The sequence below is a fragment of the Procambarus clarkii genome, chromosome 61 (genome assembly GCF_040958095.1).
Source record: "Procambarus clarkii isolate CNS0578487 chromosome 61, FALCON_Pclarkii_2.0, whole genome shotgun sequence".
Classification (NCBI taxonomy): domain Eukaryota; kingdom Metazoa; phylum Arthropoda; class Malacostraca; order Decapoda; family Cambaridae; genus Procambarus; species Procambarus clarkii.
In genome coordinates, this window is record NC_091210.1 from 10,613,641 (window position 1) to 10,633,690 (window position 20,050).

The 20,050-nt window shown below is 47.4% G+C and overlaps 1 protein-coding gene across 1 annotated transcript in view; it reads left to right on the top strand.

The window, feature by feature from the left end:
- Positions 1 to 20,050, top strand: part of LOC138354117 (uncharacterized) — a 92,519-nt gene that overhangs the window by 27,237 nt on the left and 45,232 nt on the right. Inside the window, exon 5 of the mRNA XM_069307981.1 lies at positions 19,702 to 19,775. Within this exon, the coding sequence (XP_069164082.1) occupies positions 19,702 to 19,775 (74 nt within the window). The remainder of the gene's footprint in view (positions 1 to 19,701; positions 19,776 to 20,050) is intronic.

Sequence of the window (20,050 nt, forward strand, 5' to 3'; positions counted from 1 at the left end):
GTTGCTTCTGGGAGTATGGGTTCGAGTCACTTCTGGGGTGTGAGTTTTCAGTTGCATATTGTCCTGGGGACCATTCAGGCTTGTTCGCATTTGTGTTCCTCACGTGTGCCCCAAAGAATGAGGTGATTTGGTAAAATGCTATGCCCAAGATTACTATCCGAGTGCCGGCGGTGGGGTGGTTCAAATAGCCTCGGCTATCACCTCATTTTGTCCGGTCGTGATGGTCAAGTGGATTAAGGCGTCTTGTAAATACCAGTTGCGTGGCTTCTGGGAGTATGGGTTCGAGTCACTTCTGGGGTGTGAGTTTTCAGTTGCATATTGTCCTGGGGACCATTCAGGCTTGTTCGCATTTGTGTTCCTCACGTGTGCCCCAAAGAATGAGGTGATTTGGTAAAATGCTATGCCCAAGATTACTATCCGAGTGCCGGCGGTGGGGTGGTTCAAATAGCCTCAGCTATCACCTCATTTTGTCCGGTCGTGATTGTCAAGTGGATTAAGGCGTCTTGTACATACCAGTTGCGTTGCTTCTGGGAGTATGGATTCGAGTCACTTCTGGGGTGTGAGTTTTCAGTTGCATATTGTCCTGGGGACCATTCAGGCTTGTTCGCATTTGTGTTCCTCACGTGTGCCCCAAAGAATGAGGTGATTTGGTAAAATGCTATGCCCAAGATTACTATCCGAGTGCCGGCGGTGGGGTGGTTCAAATAGCCTCGGCTATCACCTCATTTTGTCCGGTCGTGATGGTCAAGTGGATTAAGGTGTCTTGTACATACCAGTTGCGTTGCTTCTGGGAGTATGGGTTCGAGTCACTTCTGGGGTGTGAGTTTTCAGTTGCATATTGTCCTGGGGACCATTCAGGCTTGTTCGCATTTGTGTTCCTCATGTGTGCCCCAAAGAATAAGGTGATTTGGTAAAATGCTATGCCCAAGATTACTATCCGAGTGCCGGCGGTGGGGTGGTTCAAATAGCCTCGGCTATCACCTCATTTTGTCCGGTCGTGATGGTCAAGTGGATTAAGGCATCTTGTACATGCCAGTTGCGTTGCTTCTGGGAGTATGGGTTCGAGTCACTTCTGGGGTGTGAGTTTTCAGTTGCATATTGTCCTGGGGACCATTCAGGCTTGTTCGCATTTGTGTTCCTCACGTGTGCCCCAAAGAATGAGGTGATTTGGTAAAATGCTATGCCCAAGATTACTATCCGAGTGCCGGCGGTGGGGTGGTTCAAATAGCCTCGGCTATCACCTCATTTTGTCCGGTCGTGATGGTCAAGTGGATTTAGGTGTCTTGTACATACCAGTTGCGTTGCTTCTGAGAGTAAAGGTTCGAGTCACTTCTGGGGTGTGAGTTTTCAGTTGCATATTGTCCTGGGGACCATTCAGGCTTGTTCGCATTTGTGTTCCTCACGTGTGCCCCAAAGAATGAGGTGATTTGGTAAAATGCTATGCCCAAGATTACTATCCGAGTGCCGGCGGTGGGGTGGTTCAAATAGCCTCGGTTATCACCTCATTTTGTCCAGTCGTGATGGTCAAGTGGATTAAGGCGTCTTGTACATACCAGTTGCATTGCTTCTGGGAGTATGGGTTCGAGTCACTTCTGGGGTGTGAGTTTTCAGTTGCATATTGTCCTGGGGACCATTCAGGCTTGTTCGCATTTGTGTTCCTCACGTGTGCCCCAAAGAATGAGGTGATTTGGTAAAATGCTATGCCCAAGATTACTATCCGAGTGCCGGCGGTGGGGTGGTTCAAATAGCCTCGGCTATCACCTCATTTTGTCCGGTCGTGATGGTCAAGTGGATTAAGACGTATTGTACATACCAGTTGCGTTGCTTCTGGGAGTATGGGTTCGAGTCACTTCTGGGGTGTGAGTTTTCAGTTGCATATTGTCCTGGGGACCATTCAGGCTTGTTCGCATTTGTGTTCCTCACGTGTGCCCCAAAGAATGAGGTGGTTTGGTAAAATGCTATGCCCAAGATTACTATCCGAGTGCCGGCGGTGGGGTGGTTCAAATAGCCTCGGCTATCACCTCATTTTGTCCGGTCGTGATGGTCAAGTGGATTAAGGCGTCTTGTACATACGAGTTGCGTTGCTTCTGGGAGTATGGGTTCGAGTCACTTCTGGGGTGTGAGTTTTCAGTTGCATATTGTCCTGGGGACCATTCAGGCTTGTTCGCATTTGTGTTCCTCACGTGTGCCCCAAAGAATGAGGTGATTTGGTAAAATGCTATGCCCAAGATTACTATCCGAGTGCCGGCGGTGGGGTGGTTCAATTAGCCTCGGCTATCACCTCATTTTGTCCGGTCGTGATGGTCAAGTGGATTAAGGCGTCTTGTAAATACCAGTTGCGTGGCTTCTGGGAGTATGGGTTCGAGTCACTTCTGGGGTGTGAGTTTTCAGTTGCATATTGTCCTGGGGACCATTCAGGCTTGTTCGCATTTGTGTTCCTCACGTGTGCCCCAAAGAATGAGGTGATTTGGTAAAATGCTATGCCCAAGATTACTATCCGAGTGCTGGCGGTGGGGTGGTTCAAATAGCCTCAGCTATCACCTCATTTTGTCCGGTCGTGATTGTCAAGTGGATTAAGGCGTCTTGTACATACCAGTTGCGTTGCTTCTGGGAGTATGGATTCGAGTCACTTCTGGGGTGTGAGTTTTCAGTTGCATATTGTCCTGGGGACCATTCAGGCTTGTTCGCATTTGTGTTCCTCACGTGTGCCCCAAAGAATGAGGTGATTTGGTAAAATGCTATGCCCAAGATTACTATCCGAGTGCCGGCGGTGGGGTGGTTCAAATTGCCTCGGCTATCACCTCATTTTGTCTGGTCGTGATGGTCAAGAGGATTAAGGCGTCTTGTACATACCAGTTGCGTTGCTTCTGGGAGTATGGGTTCGAGTCACTTCTGGGGTGTGAGTTTTCAGTTGCATATTGTCCTGGAAACTATTCAGGCTTGTTCGCATTTGTGTTCCGCACGTGTGCCCCAAAGAATGAGGTGATTTGGTAAAATGCTATGCCCAAGATTACTATCCGAGTGCCGGCGGTGGGGTGGTTCAAATAGCCTCGGCTATCACCTCATTTTGTCCGGTCGTGATGGTCAAGTGGATTAAGGCGTCTTGTACACACCAGTTGCGTTGCTTCTGGGAGTATGGGTTCGAGTCACTTCTGGGGTGTGAGTTTTCAGTTGCATATTGTCCTGGGGACCATTCAGGCTTGTTCGCATTTGTGTTCCTCACGTGTGCCCCAAAGAATGAGGTGATTTGGTAAAATGCTATACCCAAGATTACTATCCGAGTTCCGGCGGTGGGGTGGTTCAAATAGCCTCAGCTATCACCTCATTTTGTCCAGTCGTGATGGTCATGTGGATTAAGGCGTCTTGTACATACCAGTTGCGTTGCTTCTGGGAGAATGGGTTCGAGTCACTTCTGGGGTGTGAGTTTTCAGTTGCATATTGTCCTGGGGACCATTCAGGTTTGTTCGCATTTGTGTTCCTCACGTGTGCCCCAAAGGATGAGGTGATTTGGTAAAATGCTATGCCCAAGATTACTATCCGAGTGCCGGCGGTGGGGTGGTTCAAATAGCCTCGGCTATCACCTCATTTTGTCCGGTCGTGATGGTCAAGTGGATTTAGGCGTCTTGTACATACCAGTTGCGTTGCTTCTGGGAGTATGGGTTCGAGTCACTTCTGGGGTGTGAGTTTTCAGTTGCATATTGTCCTGGGGACCATTCAGGCTTGTTCGCATTTGTGTTCCTCACGTGTGCCCCAAAGAATGAGGTGATTTGGTAAAATGCTATGCCCAAGATTACTATCCGAGTGCCGGCGGTGGGGTGGTTCAAATAGTCTCAGCTATCACCTCATTTTGTCCGGTCGTGATTGTCAAGTGGATTAAGGCGTCTTGTACATACCAGTTGCGTTGCTTCTGGGAGTATGGATTCGAGTCACTTCTGGGGTGTGAGTTTTCAGTTGCATATTGTCCTGGGGACCATTCAGGCTTGTTCGCATTTGTGTTCCTCACGTGTGCCCCAAAGAATGAGGTGATTTGGTAAAATGCTATGCCCAAGATTACTATCCGAGTGCCGGCGGTGGGGTGGTTCAAATAGCCTCGGCTATCACCTCATTTTGTCCGGTCGTGATGGTCAAGTGGATTAAGGCGTCTTGTACATACGAGTTGCGTTGCTTCTGGGAGTATGGGTTCGAGTCACTTCTGGGGTGTGAGTTTTCAGTTGCATATTGTCCAGGGGACCATTCAGGCTTGTTCGCATTTGTGTTCCTCACGTGTGCCCCAAAGAATGAGGTGATTTGGTAAAATGCTATGCCCAAGATTACTATCCGAGTGCCGGCGGTGGGGTGGTTCAATTAGCCTCGGCTATCACCTCATTTTGTCCGGTCGTGATGGTCAAGTGGATTAAGGCGTCTTGTAAATACCAGTTGCGTGGCTTCTGGGAGTATGGGTTCGAGTCACTTCTGGGGTGTGAGTTTTCAGTTGCATATTGTCCTGGGGACCATTCAGGCTTGTTCGCATTTGTGTTCCTCACGTGTGCCCCAAAGAATGAGGTGATTTGGTAAAATGCTATGCCCAAGATTACTATCCGAGTGCCGGCGGTGGGGTGGTTCAAATAGCCTCAGCTATCACCTCATTTTGTCCGGTCGTGATTGTCAAGTGGATTAAGGCGTCTTGTACATACCAGTTGCGTTGCTTCTGGGAGTATGGATTTGAGTCACTTCTGGGGTGTGAGTTTTCAGTTGCATATTGTCCTGGGGACCATTCAGGCTTGTTCGCATTTGTGTTCCTCACGTGTGCCCCAAAGAATGAGGTGATTTGGTAAAATGCTATGCCCAAGATTACTATCCGAGTGCCGGCGGTGGGGTGGTTCAAATAGCCTCGGCTATCACCTCATTTTGTCCGGTCGTGATGGTCAAGTGGATTAAGGTGTCTTGTACATACCAGTTGCGTTGCTTCTGGGAGTATGGGTTCGAGTCACTTCTGGGGTGTGAGTTTTCAGTTGCATATTGTCCTGGGGACCATTCAGGCTTGTTCGCATTTGTGTTCCTCATGTGTGCCCCAAAGAATAAGGTGATTTGGTAAAATGCTATGCCCAAGATTACTATCCGAGTGCCGGCGGTGGGGTGGTTCAAATAGCCTCGGCTATCACCTCATTTTGTCCGGTCGTGATGGTCAAGTGGATTAAGGCATCTTGTACATGCCAGTTGCGTTGCTTCTGGGAGTATGGGTTCGAGTCACTTCTGGGGTGTGAGTTTTCAGTTGCATATTGTCCTGGGGACCATTCAGGCTTGTTCGCATTTGTGTTCCTCACGTGTGCCCCAAAGAATGAGGTGATTTGGTAAAATGCTATGCCCAAGATTACTATCCGAGTGCCGGCGGTGGGGTGGTTCAAATAGCCTCGGCTATCACCTCATTTTGTCCGGTCGTGATGGTCAAGTGGATTTAGGTGTCTTGTACATACCAGTTGCGTTGCTTCTGGGAGTAAAGGTTCGAGTCACTTCTGGGGTGTGAGTTTTCAGTTGCATATTGTCCTGGGGACCATTCAGGCTTGTTCGCATTTGTGTTCCTCACGTGTGCCCCAAAGAATGAGGTGATTTGGTAAAATGCTATGCCCAAGATTACTATCCGAGTGCCGGCGGTGGGGTGGTTCAAATAGCCTCGGTTATCACCTCATTTTGTCCAGTCGTGATGGTCAAGTGGATTAAGGCGTCTTGTACATACCAGTTGCATTGCTTCTGGGAGTATGGGTTCGAGTCACTTCTGGGGTGTGAGTTTTCAGTTGCATATTGTCCTGGGGACCATTCAGGCTTGTTCGCATTTGTGTTCCTCACGTGTGCCCCAAAGAATGAGGTGATTTGGTAAAATGCTATGCCCAAGATTACTATCCGAGTGCCGGCGGTGGGGTGGTTCAAATAGCCTCGGCTATCACCTCATTTTGTCCGGTCGTGATGGTCAAGTGGATTAAGACGTATTGTACATACCAGTTGCGTTGCTTCTGGGAGTATGGGTTCGAGTCACTTCTGGGGTGTGAGTTTTCAGTTGCATATTGTCCTGGGGACCATTCAGGCTTGTTCGCATTTGTGTTCCTCACGTGTGCCCCAAAGAATGAGGTGATTTGGTAAAATGCTATGCCCAAGATTACTATCCGAGTGCCGGCGGTGGGGTGGTTCAAATAGCCTCGGCTATCACCTCATTTTGTCCGGTCGTGATGGTCAAGTGGATTAAGGCGTCTTGTACATACGAGTTGCGTTGCTTCTGGGAGTATGGGTTCGAGTCACTTCTGGGGTGTGAGTTTTCAGTTGCATATTGTCCTGGGGACCATTCAGGCTTGTTCGCATTTGTGTTCCTCACGTGTGCCCCAAAGAATGAGGTGATTTGGTAAAATGCTATGCCCAAGATTACTATCCGAGTGCCGGCGGTGGGGTGGTTCAATTAGCCTCGGCTATCACCTCATTTTGTCCGGTCGTGATGGTCAAGTGGATTAAGGCGTCTTGTAAATACCAGTTGCGTGGCTTCTGGGAGTATGGGTTCGAGTCACTTCTGGGGTGTGAGTTTTCAGTTGCATATTGTCCTGGGGACCATTCAGGCTTGTTCGCATTTGTGTTCCTCACGTGTGCCCCAAAGAATGAGGTGATTTGGTAAAATGCTATGCCCAAGATTACTATCCGAGTGCCGGCGGTGGGGTGGTTCAAATAGCCTCAGCTATCACCTCATTTTGTCCGGTCGTGATTGTCAAGTGGATTAAGGCGTCTTGTACATACCAGTTGCGTTGCTTCTGGGAGTATGGATTCGAGTCACTTCTGGGGTGTGAGTTTTCAGTTGCATATTGTCCTGGGGACCATTCAGGCTTGTTCGCATTTGTGTTCCTCACGTGTGCCCCAAAGAATGAGGTGATTTGGTAAAATGCTATGCCCAAGATTACTATCCGAGTGCCGGCGGTGGGGTGGTTCAAATAGCCTCGGCTATCACCTCATTTTGTCCGGTCGTGATGGTCAAGAGGATTAAGGCGTCTTGTACATACCAGTTGCGTTGCTTCTGGGAGTATGGGTTCGAGTCACTTCTGGGGTGTGAGTTTTCAGTTGCATATTGTCCTGGAAACTATTCAGGCTTGTTCGCATTTGTGTTCCGCACGTGTGCCCCAAAGAATGAGGTGATTTGGTAAAATGCTATGCCCAAGATTACTATCCGAGTGCCGGCGGTGGGGTGGTTCAAATAGCCTCGGCTATCACCTCATTTTGTCCGGTCGTGATGGTCAAGTGGATTAAGGCGTCTTGTACACACCAGTTGCGTTGCTTCTGGGAGTATGGGTTCGAGTCACTTCTGGGGTGTGAGTTTTCAGTTGCATATTGTCCTGGGGACCATTCAGGCTTGTTCGCATTTGTGTTCCTCACGTGTGCCCCAAAGAATGAGGTGATTTGGTAAAATGCTATACCCAAGATTACTATCCGAGTTCCGGCGGTGGGGTGGTTCAAATAGCCTCAGCTATCACCTCATTTTGTCCAGTCGTGATGGTCATGTGGATTAAGGCGTCTTGTACATACCAGTTGCGTTGCTTCTGGGAGAATGGGTTCGAGTCACTTCTGGGGTGTGAGTTTTCAGTTGCATATTGTCCTGGGGACCATTCAGGCTTGTTCGCATTTGTGTTCCTCACGTGTGCCCCAAAGGATGAGGTGATTTGGTAAAATGCTATGCCCAAGATTACTATCCGAGTGCCGGCGGTGGGGTGGTTCAAATAGCCTCGGCTATCACCTCATTTTGTCCGGTCGTGATGGTCAAGTGGATTTAGGCGTCTTGTACATACCAGTTGCGTTGCTTCTGGGAGTATGGGTTCGAGTCACTTCTGGGGTGTGAGTTTTCAGTTGCATATTGTCCTGGGGACCATTCAGGCTTGTTCGCATTTGTGTTCCTCACGTGTGCCCCAAAGAATGAGGTGATTTGGTAAAATGCTATGCCCAAGATTACTATCCGAGTGCCGGCGGTGGGGTGGTTCAAATAGTCTCAGCTATCACCTCATTTTGTCCGGTCGTGATTGTCAAGTGGATTAAGGCGTCTTGTACATACCAGTTGCGTTGCTTCTGGGAGTATGGATTCGAGTCACTTCTGGGGTGTGAGTTTTCAGTTGCATATTGTCCTGGGGACCATTCAGGCTTGTTCGCATTTGTGTTCCTCACGTGTGCCCCAAAGAATGAGGTGATTTGGTAAAATGCTATGCCCAAGATTACTATCCGAGTGCCGGCGGTGGGGTGGTTCAAATAGCCTCGGCTATCACCTCATTTTGTCCGGTCGTGATGGTCAAGTGGATTAAGGCGTCTTGTACATACCAGTTGCGTTGCTTCTGGGAGTATGGGTTCGAGTCACTTCTGGGGTGTGAGTTTTCAGTTGCATTTTGTCCTGGGGACCATTCAGGCTTGTTCGCATTTGTGTTCCTCACGTGTGCCCCAAAGAATGAGGTGATTTGGTAAAATGCTATGCCCAAGATTACTATCCGAGTGCCGGCGGTGGGGTGGTTCAAATAGCCTCGGCTATCACCTCATTTTGTCCGGTCGTGATGGTCAAGTGGATTTAGGTGTCTTGTACATACCAGTTGCGTTGCTTCTGGGAGTATGGGTTCGAGTCACTTCTGGGGTGTGAGTTTTCAGTTGCATATTGTCCTGGGAACTATTCAGGCTTGTTCGCATTTGTGTTCCGCACGTGTGCCCCAAAGAATGAGGTGATTTGGTAAAATGCTATGCCCAAGATTACTATCCGAGTGCCGGCGGTGGGGTGGTTCAAATAGCCTCGGCTATCACCTCATTTTGTCCGGTCGTGATGGTCAAGTGGATTAAGGCGTCTTGTACATACCAGTTGTGTTGCATCTGGGAGTATGGGTTCGAGTCACTTCTTGGGTGTGAGTTTTCAGTTGCATATTGTCCTGGGGACCATTCAGGCTTGTTCGCATTTGTGTTCCTCACGTGTGCCCCAAAGAATGAGGTGATTTGGTAAAATGCTATGCCCAAGATTACTATCCGAGTGCCGGCGGTGGGGTAGTTCAAATAGCCTCGGCTATCACCTCATTTTGTTCGGTCGTGATGGTCAAGTGGATTAAGGCGTCTTGTACATACCAGTTGCGTTGCTTCTGGGAGTATGGGTTCGAGTCACTTCTGGGGTGTGAGTTTTCAGTTGCATATTGTCCTGGGGACCATTCAAGCTTGTTCGCATTTGTGTTCCCCACGTGTGCCCCAAAGAATGAGGTGATTTGGTAAAATGCTATGCCCAAGATTACTATCCGAGTGCCGGCGGTGGGGTGGTTCAATTAGCCTCGGCTATCACCTCATTTTGTCCGGTCGTGATGGTCAAGTGGATTAAGGCGTCTTGTACATACCAGTTGCGTTGCTTCTGGGAGTATGGGTTCGAGTCACTTCTGGGGTGTGAGTTTTCAGTTGCATATTGTCCTGGGGACCATTCAGGCTTGTTCGCATTTGTGTTCCTCACGTGTGCCCCAAAGAATGAGGTGATTTGGTAAAATGCTATGCCCAAGATTACTATCCGAGTGCCGGCGGTGGGGTGGTTCAAATAGCCTCAGCTATCACCTCATTTTGTCCAGTCGTGATGGTCAAGTGGATTAAGGCGTCTTGTACATACCAGTTGCATTGCTTCTGGGAGTATGGGTTCGAGTCACTTCTGGGGTGTGAGTTTTCAGTTGCATATTGTCCTGGGGACCATTCAGGCTTGTTCGCATTTGTGTTCCTCACGTGTGCCCCAAAGAATGAGGTGATTTGGTAAAATGCTATACCCAAGATTACTATCCGAGTGCCGGCGGTGGGGTGGTTCAAATAGCCTCGGCTATCACCTCATTTTGTCCGGTCGTGATGGTCAAGTGGATTTAGGCGTCATGTACATACCAGTTGCGTTGCTTCTGGGAGTATGGGTTCGAGTCACTTCTGGGGTGTGAGTTTTCAGTTGCATATTGTCCTGGGGACCATTCAGGCTTGTTCGCATTTGTGTTCCTCACGTGTGCCCCAAAGAATGAGGTGATTTGGTAAAATGCTATGCCCAAGATTACTATCCGAGTGCCGGCGGTGGGGTGGTTCAAATAGCCTCGGCTATCACCTCATTTTGTCCGGTCGTGATGGTCAAGTGGATTAAGGCGTCTTGTACATACCAGTTGCGTTGCATCTGGGAGTATGGGTTCGAGTCACTTCTGGGGTGTGAGTTTTCAGTTGCATATTGTCCTGGGGACCATTCAAGCTTGTTCGCATTTGTGTTCCTCACGTGTGCCCCAAAGAATGAGGTGATTTGGTAAAATGCTATGCCCAAGATTACTATCCGAGTGCCGGCGGTGGGGTGGTTCAATTAGCCTCGGCTATCACCTCATTTTGTCCGGTCGTGATGGTCAAGTGGATTAAGGCGTCTTGTACATACCAGTTGCGTTGCTTCTGGGAGTATGGGTTCGAGTCACTTCTGGGGTGTGAGTTTTCAGTTGCATATTGTCCTGGGGACCATTCAGGCTTGTTCGCATTTGTGTTCCTCACGTGTGCCCCAAAGAATGAGGTGATTTGGTAAAATGCTATGCCCAAGATTACTATCCGAGTGCCGGCGGTGGGGTGGTTCAAATAGCCTCAGCTATCACCTCATTTTGTCCAGTCGTGATGGTCAAGTGGATTAAGGCGTCTTGTACATACCAGTTGCATTGCTTCTGGGAGTATGGGTTCGAGTCACTTCTGGGGTGTGAGTTTTCAGTTGCATATTGTCCTGGGGACCATTCAGGCTTGTTCGCATTTGTGTTCCTCACGTGTGCCCCAAAGAATGAGGTGATTTGGTAAAATGCTATGCCCAAGATTACTATCCGAGTGCCGGCGGTGGGGTGGTTCAAATAGCCTCGGCTATCACCTCATTTTGTCCGGTCGTGATGGTCAAGTGGATTAAGACGTATTGTACATACCAGTTGCGTTGCTTCTGGGAGTATGGGTTCGAGTCACTTCTGGGGTGTGAGTTTTCAGTTGCATATTGTCCTGGGGACCATTCAGGCTTGTTCGCATTTGTGTTCCTCACGTGTGCCCCAAAGAATGAGGTGATTTGGTAAAATGCTATGCCCAAGATTACTATCCGAGTGCCGGCGGTGGGGTGGTTCAAATAGCCTCGGCTATCACCTCATTTTGTCCGGTCGTGATGGTCAAGTGGATTAAGGCGTCTTGTACATACCAGTTTCAATGCTTCTGGGAGTATGGGTTCGAGTCACTTCTGGGGTGTGAGTTTTCAGTTGCATATTGTCCTGGGGACCATTCAGGCTTGTTCGCATTTGTGTTCCTCACGTGTGCCCCAAAGAATGAGGTGATTTGGTAAAATGCTATGCCCAAGATTACTATCCGAGTGCCGGCGGTGGGGTGGTTCAAATAGCCTCGGCTATCACCTCATTTTGTCCGGTCGTGATGGTCAAGTGGATTAAGGCGTCTTGTACATACCAGTTGCAGTTGCTTCTGGGAGTATGGGTTCGAGTCACTTCTGGGGTGTGAGTTTTCAGTTGCATATTGTCCTGGGGACCATTCAGGCTTGTTCGCATTTGTGTTCCACACGTGTGCCCCAAAGAATGAGGTGATTTCGTAAAATGCTATGCCCAAGATTACTATCCGAGTGCCTGCGGTGGGGTGGTTCAAATAGCCTCGGCTATCACCTTATTTTGTCCGGTCGTGATGGTCAAGTGGATTAAGGCGTCTTGTACATACCAGTTGCGTTGCTTCTAGGAGTATGGGTTCGAGTCACTTCTGGGGTGTGAGTTTTCAGTTGCATATTGTCCTGGGGACCATTCAGGCTTGTTCGCATTTGTGTTCCTCACGTGTGCCCCAAAGAATGAGGTGATTTGGTAAAATGATATGCCCAAGATTACTATCCGAGTCCCGGCGGTGGGGTGGTTCAAATAGCCTCGGCTATCACCTCATTTTGTCCGGTCGTGATGGTCAAGTGGATTAAGGCGTCTTGTACATACCAGTTGCGTTGCTTCTGGGAGTATGGGTTCGAGTCACTTCTGGGGTGTGAGTTTTCAGTTGCATATTGTCCTGGGGACCATTCAGGCTTGTTCGCATTTGTGTTCCTCACTGTGTGCCCCAAAGAATGAGGTGATTTGGTAAAATGCTATGCCCAAGATTACTATCCGAGTGCCGGCGGTGGGGTGGTTCAAATAGCCTTGGCTATCACCTCATTTTGTCCGGTCGTGATGGTCAAGTGGATTAAGGCGTCTTGTACATACCAGTTGCGTTGCTTCTGGGAGTATGGGTTCGAGTCACTTCTGGGGTGTGAGTTTTCAGTTGCATATTGTCCTGGGGACCATTCAGGCTTGTTCGCATTTGTGTTCCTCATGTGTGCCCCAAAGAATGAGGTGATTTGGTAAAATGCTATGCCCAAGATTACTATCCGAGTGCCAGGCGGTGGGGTGGTTCAAATAGCCTCGGCTATCACCTCATTTTGTCCGGTCGTGATGGTCAAGTGGATTAAGGCGTCTTGTACATACCAGTTGCGTTGCTTCTGGGAGTATGGGTTCGAGTCACTTCTGGGGTGTGAGTTTTCAGTTGCATATTGTCCTGGGGACCATTCAGGCTTGTTCGCATTTGTGTTCCTCATGTGTGCCCCAAAGAATGAGGTGATTTGGTAAAATGCTATGCCCAAGATTACTATTCCGAGTGCCGGCGGTGGGGTGGTTCAAATAGCCTCGGCTATCACCTCATTTTGTCCGGTCGTGATGGTCAAGTGGATTAAGGCGTCTTGTACATACCAGTTGCGTTGCTTCTAGGGAGTATGGGTTCGAGTCACTTCTGGGGTGTGAGTTTTCAGTTGCATATTGTCCTGGGGACCATTCAGGCTTGTTCGCATTTGTGTTCCTCACGTGTGCCCCAAAGAATGAGGTGATTTGGTAAAATGCTATGCCCAAGATTACTATCCGAGTGCCGGCGGTGGGGTGGTTCAAATAGCCTCAGCTATCACCTCATTTTGTCCAGTCGTGATGGTCAAGTGGATTAAGGCGTCTTGTACATACCAGTTGCATTGCTTCTGGGAGTATGGGTTCGAGTCACTTCTGGGGTGTGAGTTTTCAGTTGCATATTGTCCTGGGGACCATTCAGGCTTGTTCGCATTTGTGTTCCTCACGTGTGCCCCAAAGAATGAGGTGATTTGGTAAAATGCTATGCCCAAGATTACTATCCGAGTGCCGGCGGTGGGGTGGTTCAAATAGCCTCGGCTATCACCTCATTTTGTCCGGTCGTGATGGTCAAGTGGATTAAGACGTATTGTACATACCAGTTGCGTTGCTTCTGGGAGTATGGGTTCGAGTCACTTCTGGGGTGTGAGTTTTCAGTTGCATATTGTCCTGGGGACCATTCAGGATTGTTCGCATTTGTGTTCCTCACGTGTGCCCCAAAGAATGAGGTGATTTGTTAAAATGCTATGCCCAAGATTACTATCCGAGTGCCGGCGGTGGGGTGGTTCAAATAGCCTCGGCTATCACCTCATTTTGTCCGGTCGTGATGGTCAAGTGGATTAAGGCGTCTTGTACATACCAGTTTCAATGCTTCTGGGAGTATGGGTTCGAGTCACTTCTGGGGTGTGAGTTTTCAGTTGCATATTGTCCTGGGGACCATTCAGGCTTGTTCGCATTTGTGTTCCACACGTGTGCCCCAAAGAATGAGGTGATTTCGTAAAATGCTATGCCCAAGATTACTATCCGAGTGCCTGCAGTGGGGTGGTTCAAATAGCCTCGGCTATCACCTCATTTTGTCCGGTCGTGATGGTCAAGTGGATTAAGGCGTCTTGTACATACCAGTTGCGTTGCTTCTAGGAGTATGGGTTCGAGTCACTTCTGGGGTGTGAGTTTTCAATTGCATATTGTCCTGGGGACCATTCAGGCTTGTTCGCATTTGTGTTCCTCACGTGTGCCCCGAAGAATGAGGTGATTTGGTAAAATGATATGCCCAAGATTGCTATCCGAGTGCCGGCGGTGGGGTGGTTCAAATAGCCTCGGCTATCACCTCATTTTGTCCGGTCGTGATGGTCAAGTGGATTAAGGCGTCTTGTACATACCAGTTGCGTTGCTTCTGGGAGTATGGGTTCGAATCACTTCTGGGGTGTGAGTTTTCAGTTGCATATTGTCCTGGGGACCATTCAGGCTTGTTCGCATTTGTGTTCCTCACGTGTGCCCCAAAGAATGAGGTGATTTGGTAAAATGCTATGCCCAAGATTACTATCCGAGTGCCAGCGGTGGGGGGGTTCAAATAGCCTCGGCTATCACCTCATTTTGTTCGGTCGTGATGGTCAAGTGGATTAAGGCGTCTTGTACATACCAGTTGCGTTGCTTCTGGGAGTATGGGTTCGAGTCACTTCTGGGGTGTGAGTTTTCAGTTGCATATTGTCCTGGGGACCATTCAGGCTTGTTCGCATTTGTGTTCCACACGTGTGCCCCAAAGAATGAGGTGATTTGGTAAAATGCTATGCCCAAGATTACTATCCGAGTGCCTGCGTTGGGGTGGTTCAAATAGCCTCGGCTATCACCTCATTTTGTCCGGTCGTGATGGTCAAGTGGATTAAGGCGTCTTATACATACCAGTTGCGTTGCTTCTAGGAGTATGGGTTCGAGTCACTTCTGGGGTGTGAGTTTTCAGTTGCATATTGTCCTGGGGACCATTCAGGCTTGTTCGCATTTGTGTTCCTCACGTGTGCCCCAAAGAATGAGGTGATTTGGTAAAATGCTATGCCCAAGATTACTATCCGAGTGCCGGCGGTGGGGTGGTTCAAATAGCCTCGGCTATCACCTCATTTTGTCCGGTCGTGATGGTCAAGTGGATTAAGGCGTCTTGTACATACCAGTTGCGTTGCTTCTGGGAGTATGGGTTCGAATCACTTCTGGGGTGTGAGTTTTCAGTTGCATATTGTCCTGGGGACCATTCAGGCTTGTTCGCATTTGTGTTCCTCACGTGTGCCCCAAAGAATGAGGTGATTTGGTAAAATGCTATGCCCAAGATTACTATCCGAGTGCCAGCGGTGGGGGGGTTCAAATAGCCTCGGCTATCACCTCATTTTGTTCGGTCGTGATGGTCAAGTGGATTAAGGCGTCTTGTACATACCAGTTGCGTTGCTTCTGGGAGTATGGGTTCGAGTCACTTCTGGGGTGTGAGTTTTCAGTTGCATATTGTCCTGGGGACCATTCAGGCTTGTTCGCATTTGTGTTCCACACGTGTGCCCCAAAGAATGAGGTGATTTGGTAAAATGCTATGCCCAAGATTACTATCCGAGTGCCTGCGTTGGGGTGGTTCAAATAGCCTCGGCTATCACCTCATTTTGTCCGGTCGTGATGGTCAAGTGGATTAAGGCGTCTTATACATACCAGTTGCGTTGCTTCTAGGAGTATGGGTTCGAGTCACTTCTGGGGTGTGAGTTTTCAGTTGCATATTGTCCTGGGGACCATTCAGGCTTGTTCGCATTTGTGTTCCTCACGTGTGCCCCAAAGAATGAGGTGATTTGGTAAAATGCTATGCCCAAGATTACTATCCGAGTGCCGGCGGTGGGGTGGTTCAAATAGCCTCGGCTATCACCTCATTTTGTCCGGTCGTGATGGTCAAGTGGATTAAGGCGTCTTGTACATACCAGTTGCGTTGCTTCTGGGAGTATGGGTTCGAGTCACTTCTGGGGTGTGAGTTTTCAGTTGCATATTGTCCTGGGGACCATTCAGGCTTGTTCGCATTTGTGTTCCTCATGTGTGCCCCAAAGAATGAGGTGATTTGGTAAAATGCTATGCCCAAGATTACTATCCGAGTGCCGGCGGTGGGGTGGTTCAAATAGCCTCGGCTATCACCTCATTTTGTCCGGTCGTGATGGTCAAGTGGATTAAGGCGTCTTGTACATACCAGTTGCGTTGCTTCTGAGAGTATGGGTTCGAGTCACTTCTGGGGTGTGAGTTTTCAGTTGCATATTGTCCTGGGGACCATTCAGGCTTGTTCGCATTTGTGTTCCTCACGTGTGCCCCAAAGAATGAGGTGATTTGGTAAAATGCTATGCCCAAGATTACTATCCGAGTGCCGGCGGTGGGGTGGTTCAAATAGCCTCGGCTATCACCTCATTTTGTCCGGTCGTGATGGTCAAGTGGATTAAGGCGTCTAGTACATACCAGTTGCGTTGCTTCTGGGAGTATGGGTTCGAGTCACTTCTGGGGTGTGAGTTTTCAGTTGCATATTGTCCTGGGGACCATTCAGGCTTGTTCGCATTTGTGTTCCTCACGTGTGCCCCAAAGAATGAGGTGATTTGGTAAAATGCTATGCCCAAGATTACTATCCGAGTGCCGGCGGTGGGGTGGTTCAAATAGCCTCGGCTATCACCTCATTTTGTCCGGTCGTGATGGTCAAGTGGATTAAGGCGTCTTGTACATACCAGTTGCGTTGCTTCTGGGAGTATGGGTTCGAGTCACTTCTGGTGTGTGAGTTTTCAGTTATATATATATATATATATATATATATATATATATATATATATATATATATATATATATATATATATATATATATATATATATAAATATATATATATATATATATATATATATATATATATATATATATATATATATATATATATATATATATATATATATATATATATTAGTATATTTTGGTAGCAGTCTTTCCTGTAGACATATATTATTAAATGTGACCGAAAAAGTAAGATTAATAATTCTAACACGAATTATCTCAATCTTTCGTACATTACGCTTCACTTTTGGAGGTAAATCAAAAATCAATTCTCCAAAATTCATTTTTATTTCTAGTCAGACGTGACACGGGCGCGTTTCGTAAAACTTATTACATTTTCAAAGACTTTAGTTCACAAATACACAACTGAATAGAACTTACGTATCTCCGATTTTATATCTACATTTGTGTGAGGTGGAAGGGGTGATGTGGCATTAACACAAGACAGAACAATAGGGTATTAATTTCATCAACACAAGACAGAACAAGAAGTGGTATTAATAGGGTATTAATTTCATCAACACAAGACAGAACACGAAACAATGGATATTGAATAGAAGTGTTTGTAGAAAGCCTATTGGTCCATATTTCTTGATGCTTCTATATTGGAGCGGAGTCTTGAGGTGGGTAGAATATAGTTGTGCAATAATTGGCTGTTGATTGCTGGTGTTGACTTCTTGATGTGTAGTGCCTCGCAAACGTCAAGCCGCCTGCTATCGCTGTATCTATCGATGATTTCTGTGTTGTTTACTAGGATTTCTCTGGCGATGGTTTGGTTGTGGGAAGAGATTATATGTTCCTTAATGGAGCCCTGTTGCATAAGCAACAGGGCTCCATTAAGGAACATATAATCTCTTCCCACAACCAAACCATCGCCAGAGAAATCCTAGTAAACAACACAGAAATCATCGATAGATACAGCGATAGCAGGCGGCTTGACGTTTGCGAGGCACTACACATCAAGAAGTCAACACCAGCAATCAACAGCCAATTATTGCACAACTATATTCTACCCACCTCAAGACTCCGCTCCAATATAGAAGCATCAAGAAATATGGACCAATAGGCTTTCTACAAACACTTCTATTCAATATCCATTGTTTCGTGTTCTGTCTTGTGTTGATGAAATTAATACCCTATTAATACCCTTGTTCTGTCTTGTGTTGATGAAATTAATACCCTATTAATACCACATTTTGTTCTGTCTTGTGTTAATGCCACATCACCCATTCCACCTCACTCAAATGTAGATATAAAATCGGAGATACGTAAGTTCTATTCAGTTGTGTATTTGTGAACTAAAGTCTTTGAAAATGTAATAAGTTTTCCGAAACGCGCCCGTGTCGCGTCAGACTAGAAATAAAAATGAATTTTGGAGAATTGATTTTTGATTTACCTCCAACAGTGAAGCGTAATGTACGAAAGATTGAGAAAATTCGTGTTAGAATTATTAATCTTACTTTTTCGGTCATATTTAATAATATATATATATATATATATATATATATATATATATATATATATATATATATATATATATATATATTTATATATATATATATATATATATATATATATATATATATATATATATATATATATATATATATATATATATATATATATATATTTCTCTTGTTGATAGTGCAACGGTGTATGTAAACTTGATCTACTTGAGGAGGTTGATAGTATCAGGCGGTGAATCAGAAGATAGGATACCACTTGGTAAACTGATAATAGAGTTCTGATGGTGTTGGAGAGCAACCGGATTGTAATAGTATAGAGTATAGGATTCATTATTATTATATGTGTATATGTATTGTGTATGTGCTCTGTCCAGTAAATGTATTCAAATTTGCTGGTATTTGAGTCCTAGTGAGGCTTCCCATGAAATAGTACAGAAGGAGAGAGAGAGAGAAAGAACCAAGAACCAATGCTGTGGACAGGGTAGAAGGTAATACAAATAAGTCAAAGGGGATTGAGGAGATCATATCACCTAAGGAGAGAGTGGGGAGTCACAGCGGCTCAAGTGGGTGTGTGCACGTGACAACGAGGCTAAGTGTTGGAGCCGCATCCCCTAAATGTGTGACGTTGAGCCCCTCTCCAAGGGCCAGAAGCGCCTAGTGTGATCTCCTAGAGAGGTATAAGCATTCTTCCGAGTTGTGGGTTGGGTTGTCCGTAGAGAAGGATCAACGACGACAACACCACCAACCAACCCACAAATCTATAATAAGCTCCATTAACACAGGCAGACACTCAATGGTGCTCAGGGCGTCTTCGGTGACCACATTGTCCCTGGCGTATAGCTCAGAGTAGTGCTTGACCCAGCGCTTCAGCTGCAGTGTCTGGTCCTGAATCACCTCGCCAGTGGCAGATTTCAGAGGAGCGGTCTTCCTCTGGATTGGCCCGAGGGCCTGCTTGATGCCGTCATACATTCCCCTTACATTGCCTGTATCTGCTGCAGTCTGTATCTGGGAGCAGAGCTGGAGCCAATAGTTGTTGGCATATCGCCTGGCGCTCTGCTGCACTTTGCAGTGGACGGTCCGAAGGATCTGTAAGTTGCGCTGACTTGGGCAGGCTTTGTAGGCTGCCAAGGCGTTTCTCTTCTCCTCAATGACAGGTGTCATCTCTTCCGAGTGAGCCTCGAACCAGTCTGCCGACCTGCTGGTCTTCTTGCCAAAGGTGGAAATGGCAGAGTTGAACACAGCGTCTCTGAAGTGCTCCCATCTTTTACAGGCAGTGACCTCGGCTGGGCCAGGGAGAGTTTCCTCGAGCACGTGTGCAAAATATTCCACCTTGTCCTGGTTGCGGGTCTTGGTGGTGTCGATGCGAGGTCTGCCCGCCCTTTTCGAGTGATGAATCTTCTTTGGTTGCATCTTGACTCTGCTACATACCAGGAAGTGGTCGGTGTCACAGACAGCACTCTGGTAGCTACGTGTAATCTTGATGCTGGGTAGACTTGCACGCCTGGTAAGAATCAGGTCAAGTTGGTGCCAGTGCTTGGAAAGCTTACCATCCTTCCAAGGAAGGATGGTAAGCTTTCTGGGTGCTTCAGAGGTTCGTTGGGTCTGAATAAGTGTGGTTCTCTTTGTGCTGGGCAGCGGGCCGTGACGAGGCTCCTCTTGATGTTTTTTGTTGACTTCTTCATGTCTTGCAGTCTTACCCTGGGATTTACGACTTACCAGACTATGACGACCATATTGCTCTGCTATCGCCATTCCACAGATGCATCTACATTCGGCGAGAATGGGGGCGGCATGGCAATGGGCAACTCCAATGCTGAGGGCGTCATAATTGAGGCGAGTTCCCAGGGCTGGATTGGGCACAGCAAATAAAAAAAACTGTGGCATGGAGTGCTGTTACTGTTTGGAGGCGGGCTTTGTTCTCAGCATCTGAGTTTTCAAGCATTGTTGTAGAGGTCTTTTTTTTATGGGGCTATCCCAGTGGGCCTACTTGTGGTTTTTTAGGGCCTGTGGTCGGGGTAGAGGGTGTGCAATGGTTTTCCATTGACTGGCTGCTTCGATGAACTTTTGATCATGAGTTCCCGCTGTGTTACTCATACGCTCCAGTAGGA